General features: G+C 50.1%; 1 protein-coding gene across 3 annotated transcripts in view; it reads right to left on the reverse strand.

Annotated features, from left to right (window-relative positions):
* The window catches only part of GRIK3 (glutamate ionotropic receptor kainate type subunit 3), a 208,453-nt gene that overhangs the window by 9,651 nt on the left and 182,832 nt on the right, over positions 1 to 15,970 (reverse strand). For all 3 annotated transcript variants that reach the window (XM_016147198.2, XM_016147195.2, XM_016147197.2), the window contains exons 12-13: positions 12,996 to 13,114; positions 10,232 to 10,449 (exon numbers count right to left, since the gene is read on the reverse strand). In XM_016147198.2, coding sequence (XP_016002684.1) covers positions 10,232 to 10,449; positions 12,996 to 13,114 — 337 coding nt within the window. The remainder of the gene's footprint in view (positions 1 to 10,231; positions 10,450 to 12,995; positions 13,115 to 15,970) is intronic.

Below are 15,970 nucleotides of genomic sequence, written 5' to 3' on the forward strand. Positions count from 1 at the left end.
GTCCATGCTCCTAACCACTGAGCTGCACTGCCTCGCAGAAACCACTGTGAGGGGAGACACTGTGATGCCGATGAGGGCGAAGCTCGGTGGGTCCCGAGTCCCTCATTCCTACTTCAACCAAAGTGGCCCCCTCTGATGTACCGTGTCCCGGGGGGAGATTTCGTCTGAGGTGAGGTTACTATTTGCTCTACTTCATTACGGTGAAAGAGAAGCAGAGTGAGAACCGCAGAGTGGGGCGAGGAGTGGGCGCAGTCAGAGCGGGTGCCTGCAGGCCTGCTATCCCCTTGTACCCAGAGCGTCCTGGGCTAGATGCTGCTGCGTGAATGGAGCCAGCATCCCAAAGACTCGGCCTGCTGGGCAGGCTGCTGTACTTACCCTGCCTGGCTGGGGAGACTCAGAGAGGACGCTGGAGCTGAGAGAGGGGGCCGACACTGAATGTCCCCTGCTGCTAAGGAGAATGGGCAAACCAGAGTGCGTGGCATTCATGAGATTTCTTGAGAACTTAGTGCCTACCAGCTGCCTCCTTCCAGCAGGGATTGGCCCTGCCCCCGCTGATCCCAGGGGAGCAGGTGGCTCTGCAGGCTCCATTGTACCCACCAGTTTCCAAGTCTGGCTATGCCTGTCTGTGATGTCAGCCTGTCTGACTGGCACCCGGCCCAGCTCCGGTGTGCGTGATGGTATGGGTGTGCTCGAACAGGCTCGTGCAGGAATGGGGGATGGGCAGGGGACGGGGAACAAGTCGTGTCTGCCAGGAGTCAGGGCAGTGGGGGTGGGTGGAGGCTGGGAAGAAAGTGTACCTTCTACTCTGCAGGTAAGGACTGTCCCCTCTGAGACTGGCTCCTGGAGACTCAGGCATGCCAGGGGAGGAGAGGGACCTGGAGCAGCAGGCAGGACCCCACTGTGAATTCAATTTGAGCCCAGAACCTGTCAAGTACCAGTGATGGCTCCCTTTGGGCACAGGGTCTGGGGGAACCATCACAGACAAGTGGCCCCTGCTCCATCTGCAAATTTACCTACTCCGAAAGCCGAAGATCTGGAAGGGAGGGCCCAGATGCCCGGCGCTTCAGTGGGTTCCACCAGAGCAGGAAGCGGGCTGCTCCCAGCTCCTCGTGGGCCTCAGCCTGTCCTCTTTCCGGCAGTTCTTGTCCTCCAGCTACTCCACCTCCACAGTTACTCTCTTACCTTTGCAACTCTTGCCTCGAACTTTTTACGCTCTCTAGCTAGTCCATTTTCCCAATGATTCCTCCACCTCAGCAACTCCTGCAGCCCAGATGCCCCTTCCCCACTGCTACTATTGCCCTTAAAACCATTCCCAACTTCCAGCTCTCTGACTTCCCAGGCACTTCTTATTTTTCTAGGAAATTTCTGATATCCAGACTCTCCCCTCTCCTCCAGCTTCTCTTATTCCTTAGGTCCGTTCTCATTCTGCTTCTTTTCCTGCCCAGATCCTCTGTGGTAGGTAGGAAGCTGCTACATGGCTCCAGTGATCCCCGTCCCTGAGACTCCTGTCCTTGTATCATCCCTTGCGCCCGCATGTGGGATGGCCTAGAGACTCGCTTTTAACCCCCCCCCCCCCGGCAGCAATGGCATGCCACTCCAGCGATTAGGTTATGCACGACTGAACTATCATCTTGCTTGTGCTCTCTCTCGCTGCCCTGAGGGAAGCTGGCTGCCACGCTGCGAGTTGTCCCATGGAGAGGACCACACAGCAAGGAAGGGAGGGCAGCCTCTAGGCAACAGTCCACAGAGAACTGAAGCCCTCGGTTCAACAGCCAAGGCGGAACTGAATCCCGCCAGTCGCCATGTGAATGAGCTCGGAAGCAGAGCCCTGAGATGGCTGCAGCACTAGCTGACGACACCGTGAATGTGGCCTGCGAGGGACCCTGTGCAGAGGATCTAGTTAAGCTACGCTGATTCCTGACCTGCAGATGGTGAGATCATAATGTTGCTGTTTTTCGAGACACTGAGTTTTGTGTGATTTGTTATGCAGCCGTGGATAACTGATACACTCTCTTTCACACAAGCTGCTTCTGTTCCTGATATCATTGCTCTTTCAGTTAATCAATTCTGACTATTCCTCCAACAATGCTACCTTTCCAAGTCTTATCTACCTTATTCAAGTCTAATCATCCTTGTTTACCAGGTCCACATGCTCCTCGGATACTCTGTCCTCCTGGTTATTGTAACTAAACACTGTTCTCCCAGCAGTGGCTCCAGCATCTCAGCTCCTTTTCCATCTCAGTCTCTCCTGCTTTCCAAATTTTCCTTCTACCGGAGCTTGGAATAAGGGGTTGATGAGGCCATCAGCGCTCGGCTCCCCTCACGCCTCCAAGGCATGCATGCAATCCATCCATTCACCACGCCCTCAAATCATGGTCTCACCCACACACTATGCACCATTTCCTTCGACTAACTAGCTGACCATCCACTTAGCCTTTTACCTCTTTAGCCATCCATTTATCCATCTATCCAACCATCTGTCCATCTATCCATCCTCTCACCCATCTATCCATCACCTAACTGTCCATCCACCTTACTCATTTTACCTATTTACTCTCCCGCTCACAGTCAGCCATTGGCAAAACCTTGAGCCCTGGCAAAAGTAAGCTGACAATGAACCATTCAGGGAGACCTGCCCCACTCCTTCTGTCTCAGAATAGGAGAAGAATTTCTCCTCTTTCTGAAAACTCCTTCCTGTATCCTCCCCCTGCTACCCCATTCCTCTTATATGTAGGTCCGCCTAACACCAACACATATGCTCTTTCCAATAACACTACAATGTAAATAGAGACAGAAATTCGCAGCGGGGACTAGGCTTGGAGGAGAGACACGCGAAAGCCTCTGGCAGGTAAAGAAACAGAGTGAGGTAGGTGGGAGAGGACACCAGAGAGACTGGGTCAGTTAGGAGGCAAGGGGACAGTAAGGCATGAAGCTGGCCGTGACGGTTTCAAGAGGTTTTTCTCTGTCAGCTCCAGTGTCAACAAATTCACTACCTCCGTCGCTTTTAGGCAGATAGGTCTGAAATCTGCTTCCCTAGAACGGCCGCTCACTGTGCTTGTCCTATATCTTGGGGTCCCCGTTCTCAAACACATCCACTCATGGTCTCTGTTCTCCTTAAGTTCTATCCTTCTGTCCTTGGGCGATTCCAGGCACAACTTTCCCTCTGGTGTGTCTGAGGCGGGGGGGGGGGCATAACTGCTACCGCCCCTCCTCGAGTCTCAGGCCTCTCTCTCTTCTCCCTGGGCCTGGTCATCGGAGGGCTGAGTTCCCATCATGGCCTGAGCTGTAGTCCACATCCCATACCTATGGCTCCTGAGTCATCCCTCCTGTCCCAGCTCCCGTGGGAACCTTAATAAGCATTGCTTCAGGGCCAGTCACACAAATCAATTAATGGAATCATTTGGAGCAGCCAATACAGGGCAATGTGCCAGGCTGGAGAGAGTTTTTTTTTTTAATCAGTAAAATTGGCAAGAAAGTAAGTTTCAGGCTCACGACTTTCAAATCCAGCCTCCTCTAAGAAGTAAATTGATTTTCCCCAACTGAAGATACTTAATCTTGAGAATTTAACATTTCTGTACAAGAAAATGTATGCGTGTGTGTATATATATATTCCGAGGGGAGCCGAATCTCGGGGAACGTGTGCAGGGAGGCAGTGGCAATGTGATTCCATGAGAGACGGGGTATTTTCCACATTGGAAACGAGACCTTTCTTACAGTAATTGGCTTTCTTATCCCTGGGCGTGGAGTCTTTGGCCTTATTGGATCCCCACGTTCAAGCAGTTAATCATGTCTCTTGCCTCAAGGAGGCCTCTAGGAGTTCACTGTCTCTGTCCGCCTGGCCACAACAGACTCGCTGACCCTCCAGCCCAGAAGCAGCCCGTGCTGTCTGTACACGCCCCTGAGGCTTGCCTGTGTGGGGGTGCAGGCTGGGCCCTGCGGGAGGTAGTCAGGAGGTGAGGGCTGCAGCGTGGGGGTGGAGCAGTGGTGGGAGGTGTCACACCAACCTGGGTTTAAATCCCAGCTCCTTCTGTAACCACAGGCAGGTGACATCACATCTCTGAGTCTCACTTTCCAGACCTTTAAAATGGGGGTTAGCTTAGCACACAGCCTGGCCCCGAGGAAGTACTCTCAGTAAGCGCCTGACATTGTTATTTCTCTCTCAGACTCTTTACTTCTCTTTAAGGCTCAGTTTTCTCATCCGGAAATGGGGGATTGTAGCTTTTATAGTACAGAGTTGCTACAGAAATGAAATGACATGATACTCAGTGGTAGAAATGCCAGTGGTGACAGGAGCCATGCAGGCTACTGTAACAAGTAAAGAATGCTGAGCGGAATTCTGATACACTGGAGAAGCCATGGCCTCTCGGCAACTGGCAATTGATGCTCTGCGGGAAGGCTGGTTCGGTGATGCTCCATCTTTCACAGTTTTAAGAAGCTGGTAATGTGAATTTTTTTTTTTAAATGTGAAAATCTCCCAGTTTTAAAATGCTGGCAACTAATTAAAAATAATATAAGCAATGCATCGTCCTTGAAATCATATCCGTATGCCTAATAGGGCTGTGTATCACCAGTTTCAGCAATAAACAATAAAAATAGTTAGCATTTACGGCATGTGTATTCTGTGTGGTGCTGTTCTAAGCTGTTTCTATGAATTATCCCCTTTAATCTCAATAACTCTAGGAGGTGGGTACTATGCCCATTTCACAGATGAGAAAACTAAGGGAGGTCCTCAGGAACTGAGCGGTTTTCAATAACTTCCCAGCATCACCTGCCTTCCCCCTGCACCTGTTGCTGCTCCCTTGCCTGCCTGCTCTGGGTCCCCTGTTCTGAGGATCTCTGGGCTCTACCTGAAATGCTCAGTTCTGCGCAGAGGCGAGTGGCTGTCCTATGATAGAGGCACCAGTGACCTTTACAAAGGCCCAATCTGGAGGGGCCTGGAAGAAGAGTCTCCAGGTGTCCACTGGCTGGGCCCTCTCCAGTGTGCTCCCTTTTAGGACGACGGGGCAATAGGAGAAAAGAGTCCAGCCTCTTTCCCAGTTTTCTGGGTCAGCCAACTGGAGGTGCATCCAGAGGAGAGAGGTTTGGATTTAAGGGTCGCTGTGAGCCTGGCACTGAGCTAACAACTGGACATACCTCAGTTCATTGAATCCTTTTGTTAATTGCCCCATGGTGGGGAATCAGTATCCACGTTACACAGGTGAGCAAATTCAGGCTCAGAGAAGTGACATGACTTGCCCAAGGTCATCCAGCAGAGACAACAGCCAAGCCTCCAGTCCTGGTCTGTTTGACTTTAAGACTGATGTGACCTGACTGGGCCAGGTGCACTCCACCGAGTTCTGTCTGGTCATTGCATTTTGGTCCTCTGACCCTACTTCTGCCTGAAGGCAAGGCTAAGGCACCATCAGAGAGGCCAGCGGACAGGTCAGGAGAAACCGGAAGCTTATATTGGGGATCACCCTTCTGCGTGCTCCGGATCATGGAGTGTGTGTGTATTGAATGGCCTCTCATAGTGCCTTCCCGGCTCAGGTGCTAGGATGGGGCGAGGCTGTGCGAGGGGAGGACTTGAATGCCAGGGACCCGGGTTGCCTGGAATTCTTGGCCACCAGCTCCCATCCCTTTCCTAAGTGGCTGCCTCTCACACATGACCCCACCCCCATGTGATGTGCCTCCCCGACCAAAGAAGGCTCAATCCTGGGAGAAGCTGTCTTCTGACATTCTCTCCCTTCAAAGCTGCTCAGCCCTCCCTGCAAAGAGCATGCTTCACCAACATTCTCCCTTACATTTTGCCTACATATTTTCACAGCCAAACAGTGCTTTCAAAGGCCTCCTTTTTCATCTCCTAATTAATTTTTATCTGCCAAGACGGCGGGAGGACAACATAGGAGACGCCGTTTGTGATGTCTGCTGCTCCCTGACAACTCTTCAAATGAAGTTTCCTTTGGAATGATAGGGCTGCCTCTAGCCATGCGTCTCCCAGGCTGCAGGGGTGGGGGAGGATGCTGAGGGATCTAGAGCTCACCGGAGAGCCCAACAGCCCTGTCTTTGGATAAGAATGCGTTCTTTCCCCCCTGTTCTTCTCTCAGCCGGGGGGCTGTTTAAGATGGTTTGCAGCCTGACTAGGAACACAGGCTAACCACAGAATTGAAGTTCATCTACCTTGTATTCTAGGACATTCAGGGCTGCCACCTGCTTGGTTCACATCCTCAACATGGCCTTCCTGCATTGGCTCCACTCGGCTCCTGCCATCTTTTAATTCCATCTTTTAATTCAACAATGGCATTCTCTCTCTCTCTCTCTCTCTCTCTCTCTCTCTCTCTCTCTCTCTCTCTCTCTCTCTGACATCGACACACACACACACACACACACACACACACACACACACACACTCAGTTATCAGATGGACTGTCTCATTTATTATTTGAGCAACTACAACGTGCCAGAACTGTTCTAGGCTGGGAATATGGCTGTGGCTTCACTCTTCCCCAGCTGACTCCTGGACTGGCTGGCTCCTTAGAGAGGTGATACGGACACAATGACAAAGAGCACAGGCACCAGAGCCAGATGGCTCAGGTTTCAAATCCCAGCGCTGCATTTCACTAGCTCGATTTAGGCAAGTCAGTGTAAACTCAGGTACTTTCTGAGCCTCACTTTCATCATGTGTAAAACGGAGATAATAATAATCTATCATCTCAAGTCTCTATCTTCTGGGGTTGTTATGAGGAAGGTATGAGTAAATACAACAGCCCCCCTTATCAGCGGTTTCACTTCCTAGGGTTTCAGTGACCCGCAGTCAACTGCAGTCTGAAAATATTAAATGGTAAATTCCAGAAATAAACAGCTCATAAGTTTTATATTGCACGTGTTCTGAATGGCAGGATGAAATCTTGTATGTCCTGCTCTGTTCTGCCCAGGACACGAATCACTCTTTGTCCACTGTACCCACACTGTATAAGCTTCCCGCTCATTAGTCACTTAGCAGCCATCTTAGTTATCAGAACAAATGTCATGGCATCACAGTGCCTGTGTTCAAGTAACCCCTATTTTACTTAATAATGGTCTCAAAGAGCAAGAACAGTGATTCTGGTAGTTCAGATATGCCAAAGAGAAGCCATAAATTGTATGTATATATAGGAAAAAAAAAAAAAAACAGAATGTATAGGAACAAACCAGAATGTATATATAGGAAAAAGTCAGAATATATAGGGTTTGATACTATCCGTGATTTCACGCATCCACAGGGTGTCTTGGAACATATCCTCTGTGGATGAGGTGTGTGTGTGGCGGGGGGGGGGGGGTGCCTACTACACAGGTAAAATGCTGGGGACCCACCTGGCTCCTAGTAAGTGCTCAATAAATGTTATCATTGTTGTCGACTTTGTCACTGTCTCCTGGGCATCCTCTGGGTATTCCCGGAGCTGATCCCTGTTCAATCCTAGTGCCAGTCTTGCCATATATACTCATGGGCAGGGGAGGGGACCACCCCTCCAGAAGAAGACCCTAGAGTGCGTGTGGGAGAGGGCACTGTGTGCGTAGACAGAATATCTGAGCTTCCATCCTGGCTCCGCCATTGATTGGCTTGCAGGCAAATCGCCTAGCCCCTCTGGGCCTCTTTTTCTCTAGGTTAAACTCAGGTTTCCTTCCAGCTCTTACTTGAAAGTGACAATAAGGAGGAGACCACCTGGCCTGGGGCTGGGGAGGTATGACTATGGAGGGCGGGAGGAAGTTTGTCCAAGGAGAATGTTGAGAGAATGTTGTACTTCCAGCTCCTCATCCAAGGCAGGGTTAATGTATCCACATTCAGGTCCTTTCTGCCTACATAACAGTCTCACTTCTGCTGCCAATGGAAGGGAGCCTGGGCAAGGAGAGATTCACTGGAATTAAAGCAGGAGACAAGGTAGCCAGACATCAAGAGGAATTAATTAATGATCAGGAGAGTAAGAAGAGTTGGTTCTTCAGGGGGTTGTAGAGTTGCTGTTTCTGGCGGGAGGCCCCTGCGAGCCCGGGCCTTAAGTATCAGCATCCTAGCTGGGTGGCAGCATCTGAGTCCCTCCCCTCCCCTCCTCACCGTGCCATTTGCAGGGAAGGCGGGTGAGGGCAGAGCAAGCTGCGAGAAGTGCTGCTTGATGCTGAGGACAGTGGCTCGGTGGGGAGCTGGGCCTAGGCTCTGGGAAGCCAATTGGAGCATCTTAGCATGGAGGGAGGCAAGAGCACCCAATCAGCAGCAACGAGCCTGCACTGGCCTTATTTATGCCCCTGCCCTTTGATCGGGAGCCCTTCTTAGAGATGTGCTCATGAGGAAAACACGAGAGATGCTCTGGCACAGAGGGCTGGGCTACAGCCTGGGGATAGGCATGAGCAGGCGCACACACATACACATACACATGTACATGAGCACGCATGAATAGGATGTTATATACACATGCAGACACGCATGTGTGCAGTAGCCACTAGTACATATCACTAGTACTAGGGCTCACTAGTACACATATCACACACACATACGTGTAGACACTCACGTCCAATCACAAACACGCATGCACTCACACAGGCAGATTCTTGTGCACGGGCACATGTGAGCCCACAGATGCTCACAAATGCACATTTACATGTATTACACACTGCTATACACACTCTCTCACGTATCACATACTCGCATACTCCTCACACTCATGAACACGTACACAGGGTCGCAGAGAGCTCCTAACGTGCCTATGACCACGCTTTTCCTTTCCCCTCACTCTAAATACACGGTCGTGACCTCCTAGGAAGCCCGCATTTGTTCCTCTCTGTGGCGACAGCAGCATCCAAAAAGGGAGCCCTTTTCCTCTCTCATTTTTCTTTACTAAGAAGCTGCTTCCGCCTTTGAGGAGGGAAATATGGAGGCAGGGGCGGGAGAGAGTGCTGGCGGGGCTCCCGTGCCCAGGTGGTAGAAGGCTTTCTCTCCCGACTCCCTCCTTCTCTCCTCGTTTAGTCCCCATTGCAGGCTCAATTCATCACTCAGAAACAGTCTGGAAGGAGGCAAGTGCTCCCCGGCCCAGAGAAAAGGGACCAGGCTTTCAGGACGAGAGTAATGAACTAGTAAATAAATAAGTGAATAAGTGAAACTACAGCCACAGAATTCCCAAATCCTGACCATTTTCTGAGAAGTAGGACAGTGGTTCTCAAAGCATGTGGTCCTTGGACCAGCAGTATCGGTTCACCTGGGAACTTGTCGAAAATGCACATTCTCGGCTCCACCCCAGACCCACTGAACCAGAAACTCTGAGGGTGAGGCCCAGCAATCAGGGGTTGCCCCAGCATTCCAGGTAATTTCGATGCACACGCAAATCTGAGAACCATAACCTAGAACATGAGCCTGGGAGGACTCTAGACCTGGGTCAGCATCTGGCTTCTTCAGCTGTGAGTCTTGGGATAAGCCACTTAACTGCCCTGAGCCTCAGTTTTCACATGTGTAAAGTGGAAATAATTGTAGTACCTACTCACAGGATTTGTCGTGAAGATTAAGTGAAGCAAGCATTTAGCACAGTGCCTGGTTCACTGTACGCTCTCGGTAGTGGTAGCAAGAACACTCGCAGCTATTGGTTCTCAGGGTCAGCCAGCCTCCTAAACCCTCCGCCACTCTAGTCGAAGATGGAAAAACATTGGGGAACTGAGCCGAACACCTTACAAAGTAGGAGTAGCAAAGTCATAGCCAGATCCCCATCACGGCAGTAACCTAAGCAGGTGACAGGGGCTTTTTCTGGACGCCAGCATTCTCAGAGTGTAACATGCTAAAGAACGTTCACATATACATATGTTTAAGCTTTAAGCCTCCTCCCTTCCTTGGAGGATGTGCCCCTTGTTGCCTTCTCAGTGGTGGAGAACTCACCCCCAAGCCCAGGGCAGCCTTGCGGAGATGGATGTAGCTGAGCCCCAAAGCCAAGGGCCTGTTTGTGCATCTGGCCTGACTTCTCCTTCCCTATTCTCCAGCCTCATCTCCTCACCTATCCTCCTCTGATGACTTAAAGAAAAGCAGCATATTCACGCTGCTTGTCCCCGGTATGGAAACTTTTAGGCTTTGTGCTGAAACTAACCACATCACTGTGGCTTCCCAAAATCAAACTGGTCCCTAGCAGGGCAGAGCTGAGCCCTGGGGATTTCTATCCCCTTGGCTCTGTGTGGTTAGGGAAGGACAGTAAAGGGTGTGGGAGGGGCAGCTTGTGATGCTGCAGTGGGAGGGAGAGGGCCTCACCTTGAAGAAGGTCATGGTGGCCCCATCCTTGACAGCCCCATACTCAATTTTGGTTTGCTTGGCTAGGTCATCAGCGGAGTCGATGGGCGATTCCATGCGCTCCACAGTCAGAAAGGCGGCCAGGTTGGCCGTGTAGGAGGAGATGATGATGAGCGTGAAGAACCACCAGATGCCACCGATGATGCGCGTGGACAGGGCTTTGGGCATCAGTTCAGACCCTGGGAGAAGGGAGGAGACAGGTATTTTCTGACAACGTCCAGACCAGAGCTGCACAGGTCCTCTGGGTCATGGACCCACCAACGAACTAACAATAGTCAAGACCCTCTCCCTAGGCCAGTGGTTCTCAAAGTGTGGTTTCTATACCAGCAGCATCAGAATCACCCGGATACTTGTTAGAAATGCACATTCTCAGGCACCATGCAGAACCTACTGAACTACTGGAGTAATCAGGGGCAGGACCCCACAATCTGGGTTTGATAAGCCCTTTAGGTAACTCTGATGCTGTATAAAATTTAAGAACCATTGCTGTGGAACAGGATGCACATTTCACTGGCTCGTAAGACTCTCTGATGCTTTTCCATGGACCTCTGTGTGGTCCCAGGTTCAGAACACACCTAGGACTCAGAAACCCTGGGTTCTTGAGTGAATCCAGCTCCTGACTCTATGTAGGATCCTGTGCCAGACCCCTCCCCTCTCCAGGACTCTGCAAAGCATGAGGTATTGTCCTTCCTCTGTCCCAGCCTCATACAAATACTATGATGCTGCAATGATATAATTTGAGAGACATTGTGTTGGAAATACAAGTGTTATACAAATATAAGATTGCTATGTGGTACTTTGCAGGAGGAGAAAAATCAACATTTTTTGAAGCTCTTTGCTGAAATAGATCACTCTTCTTCCTCGACCTTGGGTGTGGGGCACAATTTAGATGAAACCTTCTAACTGAAGTAATTAACTAGGCAGCTTTCAAGAGATTTAAATAGCAAGTGACTCCTGAACTTCCCAGAATATTTGGACTTGCAATCTGAAAAGCATCTGCTTTGATATAGATGATTTTTTTTTTTTCTCAAAGAAATCACTCAAGGGAGAGGTTTTCAAATACACAACTATTTTTCTCCCTCCTAATCAAAACCTCGCAGGGAATACATCAGGGGCCGGTGCTTTGAATAGCAGCAGGAGATGGAAGAAGAGAAGCTATTACTACACTGATGGGGCTTCCAGGTCTTTCTTAACTGTCACCGAACAAAGATAATGGACAAAGAAGCAAGGTGAGGCTTCAGGACACTCATTAATAGTGGGGACAGGATGAGGCACTTCCCTTGAGGGGCCTGTCACTTCCCACCAAGGCTCCTTAGCTTCTTCTCCCAACCAGCCAGCCCTAGCCTCACCTGCCTGGCCCTCCCTCAGATTGCTCCAAGCAAGGGCTACAGCTGCCCAAAGGGAGAATGACTTATTTTAGTTGTTCGCTTGGCTTGCTCTGCCGGGCTCTGTTGGACCCTTACCCAGGCCTAAGTGCCAGTCCTGGCCTCTGCCATGCCTGTGAGATCACTCAGGTAGGGGGCAGATTTACCTTTCTTCCTTCTCCCTCATTCAAGTACCCAGCACAGGGTTGGGCAGGTAGTGGGCAACGACACAATGGGATATCTATCATTCATTCATTTATTCATTCACTTGTTCAGCATTTGCTGGTGGATGTCTGCTGAGGACCAGTGTTAGTGCTGGGTCTTGAGGATACACACAGGTGAGTGAGAACAAGGAGGTTTTCTTTGCTCCCTGGATCCCCTTGCCTCTCATGTCCCCTTGTCACCCATTTCCCCTCCGTGGGACCCTATACAGGAGGAGATTTTTGTTTTCCATTTTCCAAGATAAAAGGCTCTGGCCATGTGACTGACAGGCAGAAGCAATGGGCACATGGCTTCTGGTCGCAGGGCAGGAGGTGGGGTGGGAGCAGTGTTCTCCCTGGAGGTCTTTTCAGCCTGGGGGCCCTTTCCATCCCTCCAGCCCGTGGTGTCTCTTCACCACACTCCTTGAAGCCAAAGCAGATGCTCTGCTTTCTGAGATATTTGAGCAGCTTCAGGTATTTCTAAAAGGTGGGCCACCAGCCCAGGGTCAGGTTCAGTACATTGGCCCTCCCTCAAGAGGATGTAAGAAAATGGTGTCCCTCAGTGGATCCCATCTCCGATGCACTCAGGCTAAAGTCCTCACCTCAGATATGACCCTTCCTACTCCCAGGCTCCCCACAGCCAGGCAATCACTAAGTCCTGTCCCTGTCCATCTCTGTCCTTTACCCTATGGCCACTATCTCAGTTAAGGTCTCATCATCTCATTCCTGTTATAGCCTCCCACCCAGCCTCCCTGCCTCCAGTCTCCCCTTGTCCTCAGCCCAACTTTGCTCATCCAGGTACTATGGTGGTGAGGCCATTGGTGGGGTCAGCCCCAGCAAGTAGGATGCTCTATATCCACCTCAGGTGGAGTAGGAGAGGCCAGGGATGAGCCCAGCATACCACAAGTGGGGATGACTTATCTGCTTTCGCCTTAGAACCTTAACTGGCCCAGACAGGTAGTGGTAAAGGGCAGGGATATGGGGCAAGGGCACACACTTGGGTGTTCAGGTGTCTCCAACCTTGAGATGATGGCTCAGCAGGTCTGATGCTGTCCTGGAGGGTGGGCTGACTGCGGACTCCATAGAGGCTGAGCCTCCTCATTGGGAGAGGGAGAGGAGGACCCTTGGGGAGAGGCGACCCCCTGGGGATGGGGCACATACCTTGCTGCATCAGGGACCCCATTCCGAACCAGAAGCTATTTAGCAGAGTGAAGTTATTTTCCACCACCTCAGAGCCAGGGTTGCAGGGGTGAGCATCGTACCACTCATAAGGGCTGAACCTGCAGCAGGAAGAGGGAGGCAGTGAGCGTGAGCTGCTGGGAGACGGGAGGGACGGCGAGGAGGGATGGGGTGTCCATGTCACACCAGCCGGCGGTTTAGCAAACATTGATGTGCTGACCACTTTAGCATCAATTTCCTCATTGTTCTTCTAGGGAGGCAGGCAATGGGAAATCAGGGCCAATTTGCTTCTTGTTCTTTATTGTTAGTGCCTTTTGCTGGTTATAAAAGTAATTCAGCAGTATCTCTTAAAATTAAACGTGCACATGTCCTTCAACCTAGTAATTCTGTGACTCATTATTCACTCTTGAAAAAACATTCCTAAAAGAGAAGAGCATGAGGTTGTTTATCAAAGCATTGTTTGTAATAGCAAAAAACTGGAAACAACCGAAATGTCCTTCAATAGAGGAATGATGAAATAAACTATGTCTCAACCGTACTCTGAAATATCATGCAGCCGATAGACGAGACAAGACATTTCTAGATATACTGACATGGAAAGATCTTCAACACATATTGTTTGGCTAAAAAAAAGGTGATAAAAATAAGAACAATATGATCATATTTATATAAATAGATTTCCCCCTCTTCATGTACATTCGTATATAAATGCATATAATAAGTTTGGAAGAATCAATATCTTAAAAAGATCAGTGTTTTCCTCTCGAGGGGGGAAGTTAGAACAGCAGAAGGAATTTTAGGGATGCCTGTTGCTTTATGTGCATCGTATGCATTTAAAAAAATGAGAATGGTCTTTTGAATTACTTGAATCATTTATTATTTATTTATTGTTTATTACTATGTTTATTACTTATTTATATTTTGGAATTACTTGTATATTGCTTAAAAACTTAAAGTGAGAAAAAGTAAAATACACTCTTCATAAAATATTCAAACGGTGTAAGTGTGGAAGGATACAAGAAGTGAGAGTGCTCCACGATCCTGCCCCCTGGGACAGAACAATGTGCTGTATAATTTTTCAGGTTTTTCTCTTTGAATGTACAAACACATGTACGACAGAGAAAAATTGTTACTTGAAGCCTCCCAGTGCCTTCTAAGGAAGAGAAGTTCCGATAACTGGAGGGGTCTTTTGTTATGGTGGGAGTTCCCGTTGGAGGAACTGTAACTTGGAGGAAGCTAGAGCAGTCTGGAGAGATGGAGAGACCCTGGAGGAAGTCAGGAAGCAGAGTATCCTGGTGTTGGAAAAAACGCCTTACGCAACGCTACTCCCCTGGTGGTAGGCGGGCATGGGCCTGGCCACGCCAATTTGCAAGATGGACAAACCCCGTGCCATGCCGGTGCTGCCATGGAGTGCATCTGGGAATCTACCCACCTTTGCAGACCCCATCTCTTGGGCAGCTGTGTCCAGCTCTCCAGCAGTCAGCACGGAGTGGTCCAAAGAACACAGGCCACATGCACTGTGCAGATGCGCTGTGCTTGACCCCAACGGTGTCGTAAAAAATCAAATTCATGGCTACATATAAAAGTCATGAGGTGTCACGTCGAAGTCTGAATCTCTCTCTAAAAATCACGAAACCCTGTAGCGCGGGCCCCCATCCTGCCTAGCGCATCCGCTGGAGCTGAGGAGGGGCTGCCTCTTTCGCCAACTGTGCTCCCTACAGTTTGCTTCAGTCCCCATCGCTCCCTGCTTCACCTGCTCATGCTCCCTGTCTGGCTCCAGCAGGCACCTCCATTTGCCACCCCTGATTTAAAGTCCGACAGGTCTTGGTTTGAAGCCTAACTCTGCCAAGAAACAGCTTTCTGACTTTGAGCAATGGCTTAAATTTTCTGAGTCTCAGTTTCTGCTTCTGTAAAGTGGAGATAATTACACTCACCTCATGGGACCGTGTAAGGATTTGACGGGATGGGTGTAAATTGTGTTATATGAGTGCAACAGTTGTACTTAGATGCTGTCTGTGGCTCTGTCTGTGGCCAAGACCATGGTCTCTCTCCTCTCTCCTTATGTGTTCCATGTCATTCTAGCAGCTCCAGAAATCCCATCTCTCCCAAAATGTCTTCCCAGCCTAATTCTGGGAAGGGATCTCCTACCTGCCTAGCCAGAAGGGATAGGGATAGGGATGGCTGCCAGCAGCTGATGAAAGGCCAGGAATGGGAGGAGGACGGGAGGCACATCAAACGGGCAGAACTGATGCTGGAAAAGCCTGAGCTGTTTTTGAGGGGGTGGGGAGCTGAGAGGCCAGTTGGAGCTGCTAAATTTATGGTGAGAGCTGCAGAGAGTGGCTCCTGGCTTTCGAAGTCTTATTAGACCATTAGAGACAAGAGGCATAATGAAGGCCTCTCCGTGGCAGGCTGGGCTGCTGGCTGGGACAGGCATGCAGGCAGCCCCAGGCCGACAGGCAGCGAAGGGCTTTTGCAGCAGGACAATTCCATTTCTCCCATCCTTCCCTTTGGTCTCTCTCTGCGTGGGAGGAGGGAGCGAAAGGCAGTGGGGTGGGGGAAAGGTTTTCAAAGAAGACCCAGGAGGAAAAAAAGCTCAAACACGAAGTCCTTGGATCTCAAATTGCCTCTCCAGAGAAGTCTCTCTTAGTACCTTGTTAGGATTTAGAGAAAAAAAGAACCAGGGCAGAGGCTGGGCTAGAACCTGGAGGGAGGGAGCAGAGGGATCAGCTAGGGAGGGGTGGGGGAGTTGGGCCCAGTAGCCGCCCACTTGGGGCAGAGGCAGAGGACAGATGCGCAGGTGGCCAGAGATGGGGGTCACAGATAAAACACTCAGCGACTTGAGTTCAAATGCTAGATGTATCCCTTATTGCTAGGATGCCCTTGGTGAGTATTGAGCCTTTCTGAGATTCAGATATCTCCTCTTCATGGGAGGCTTTATAATGGCTGTAAAGGACAGA

The sequence above is a fragment of the Rousettus aegyptiacus genome, unplaced genomic scaffold (genome assembly GCF_014176215.1).
Source record: "Rousettus aegyptiacus isolate mRouAeg1 unplaced genomic scaffold, mRouAeg1.p scaffold_m13_p_1, whole genome shotgun sequence".
NCBI lineage: Eukaryota > Metazoa > Chordata > Mammalia > Chiroptera > Pteropodidae > Rousettus > Rousettus aegyptiacus.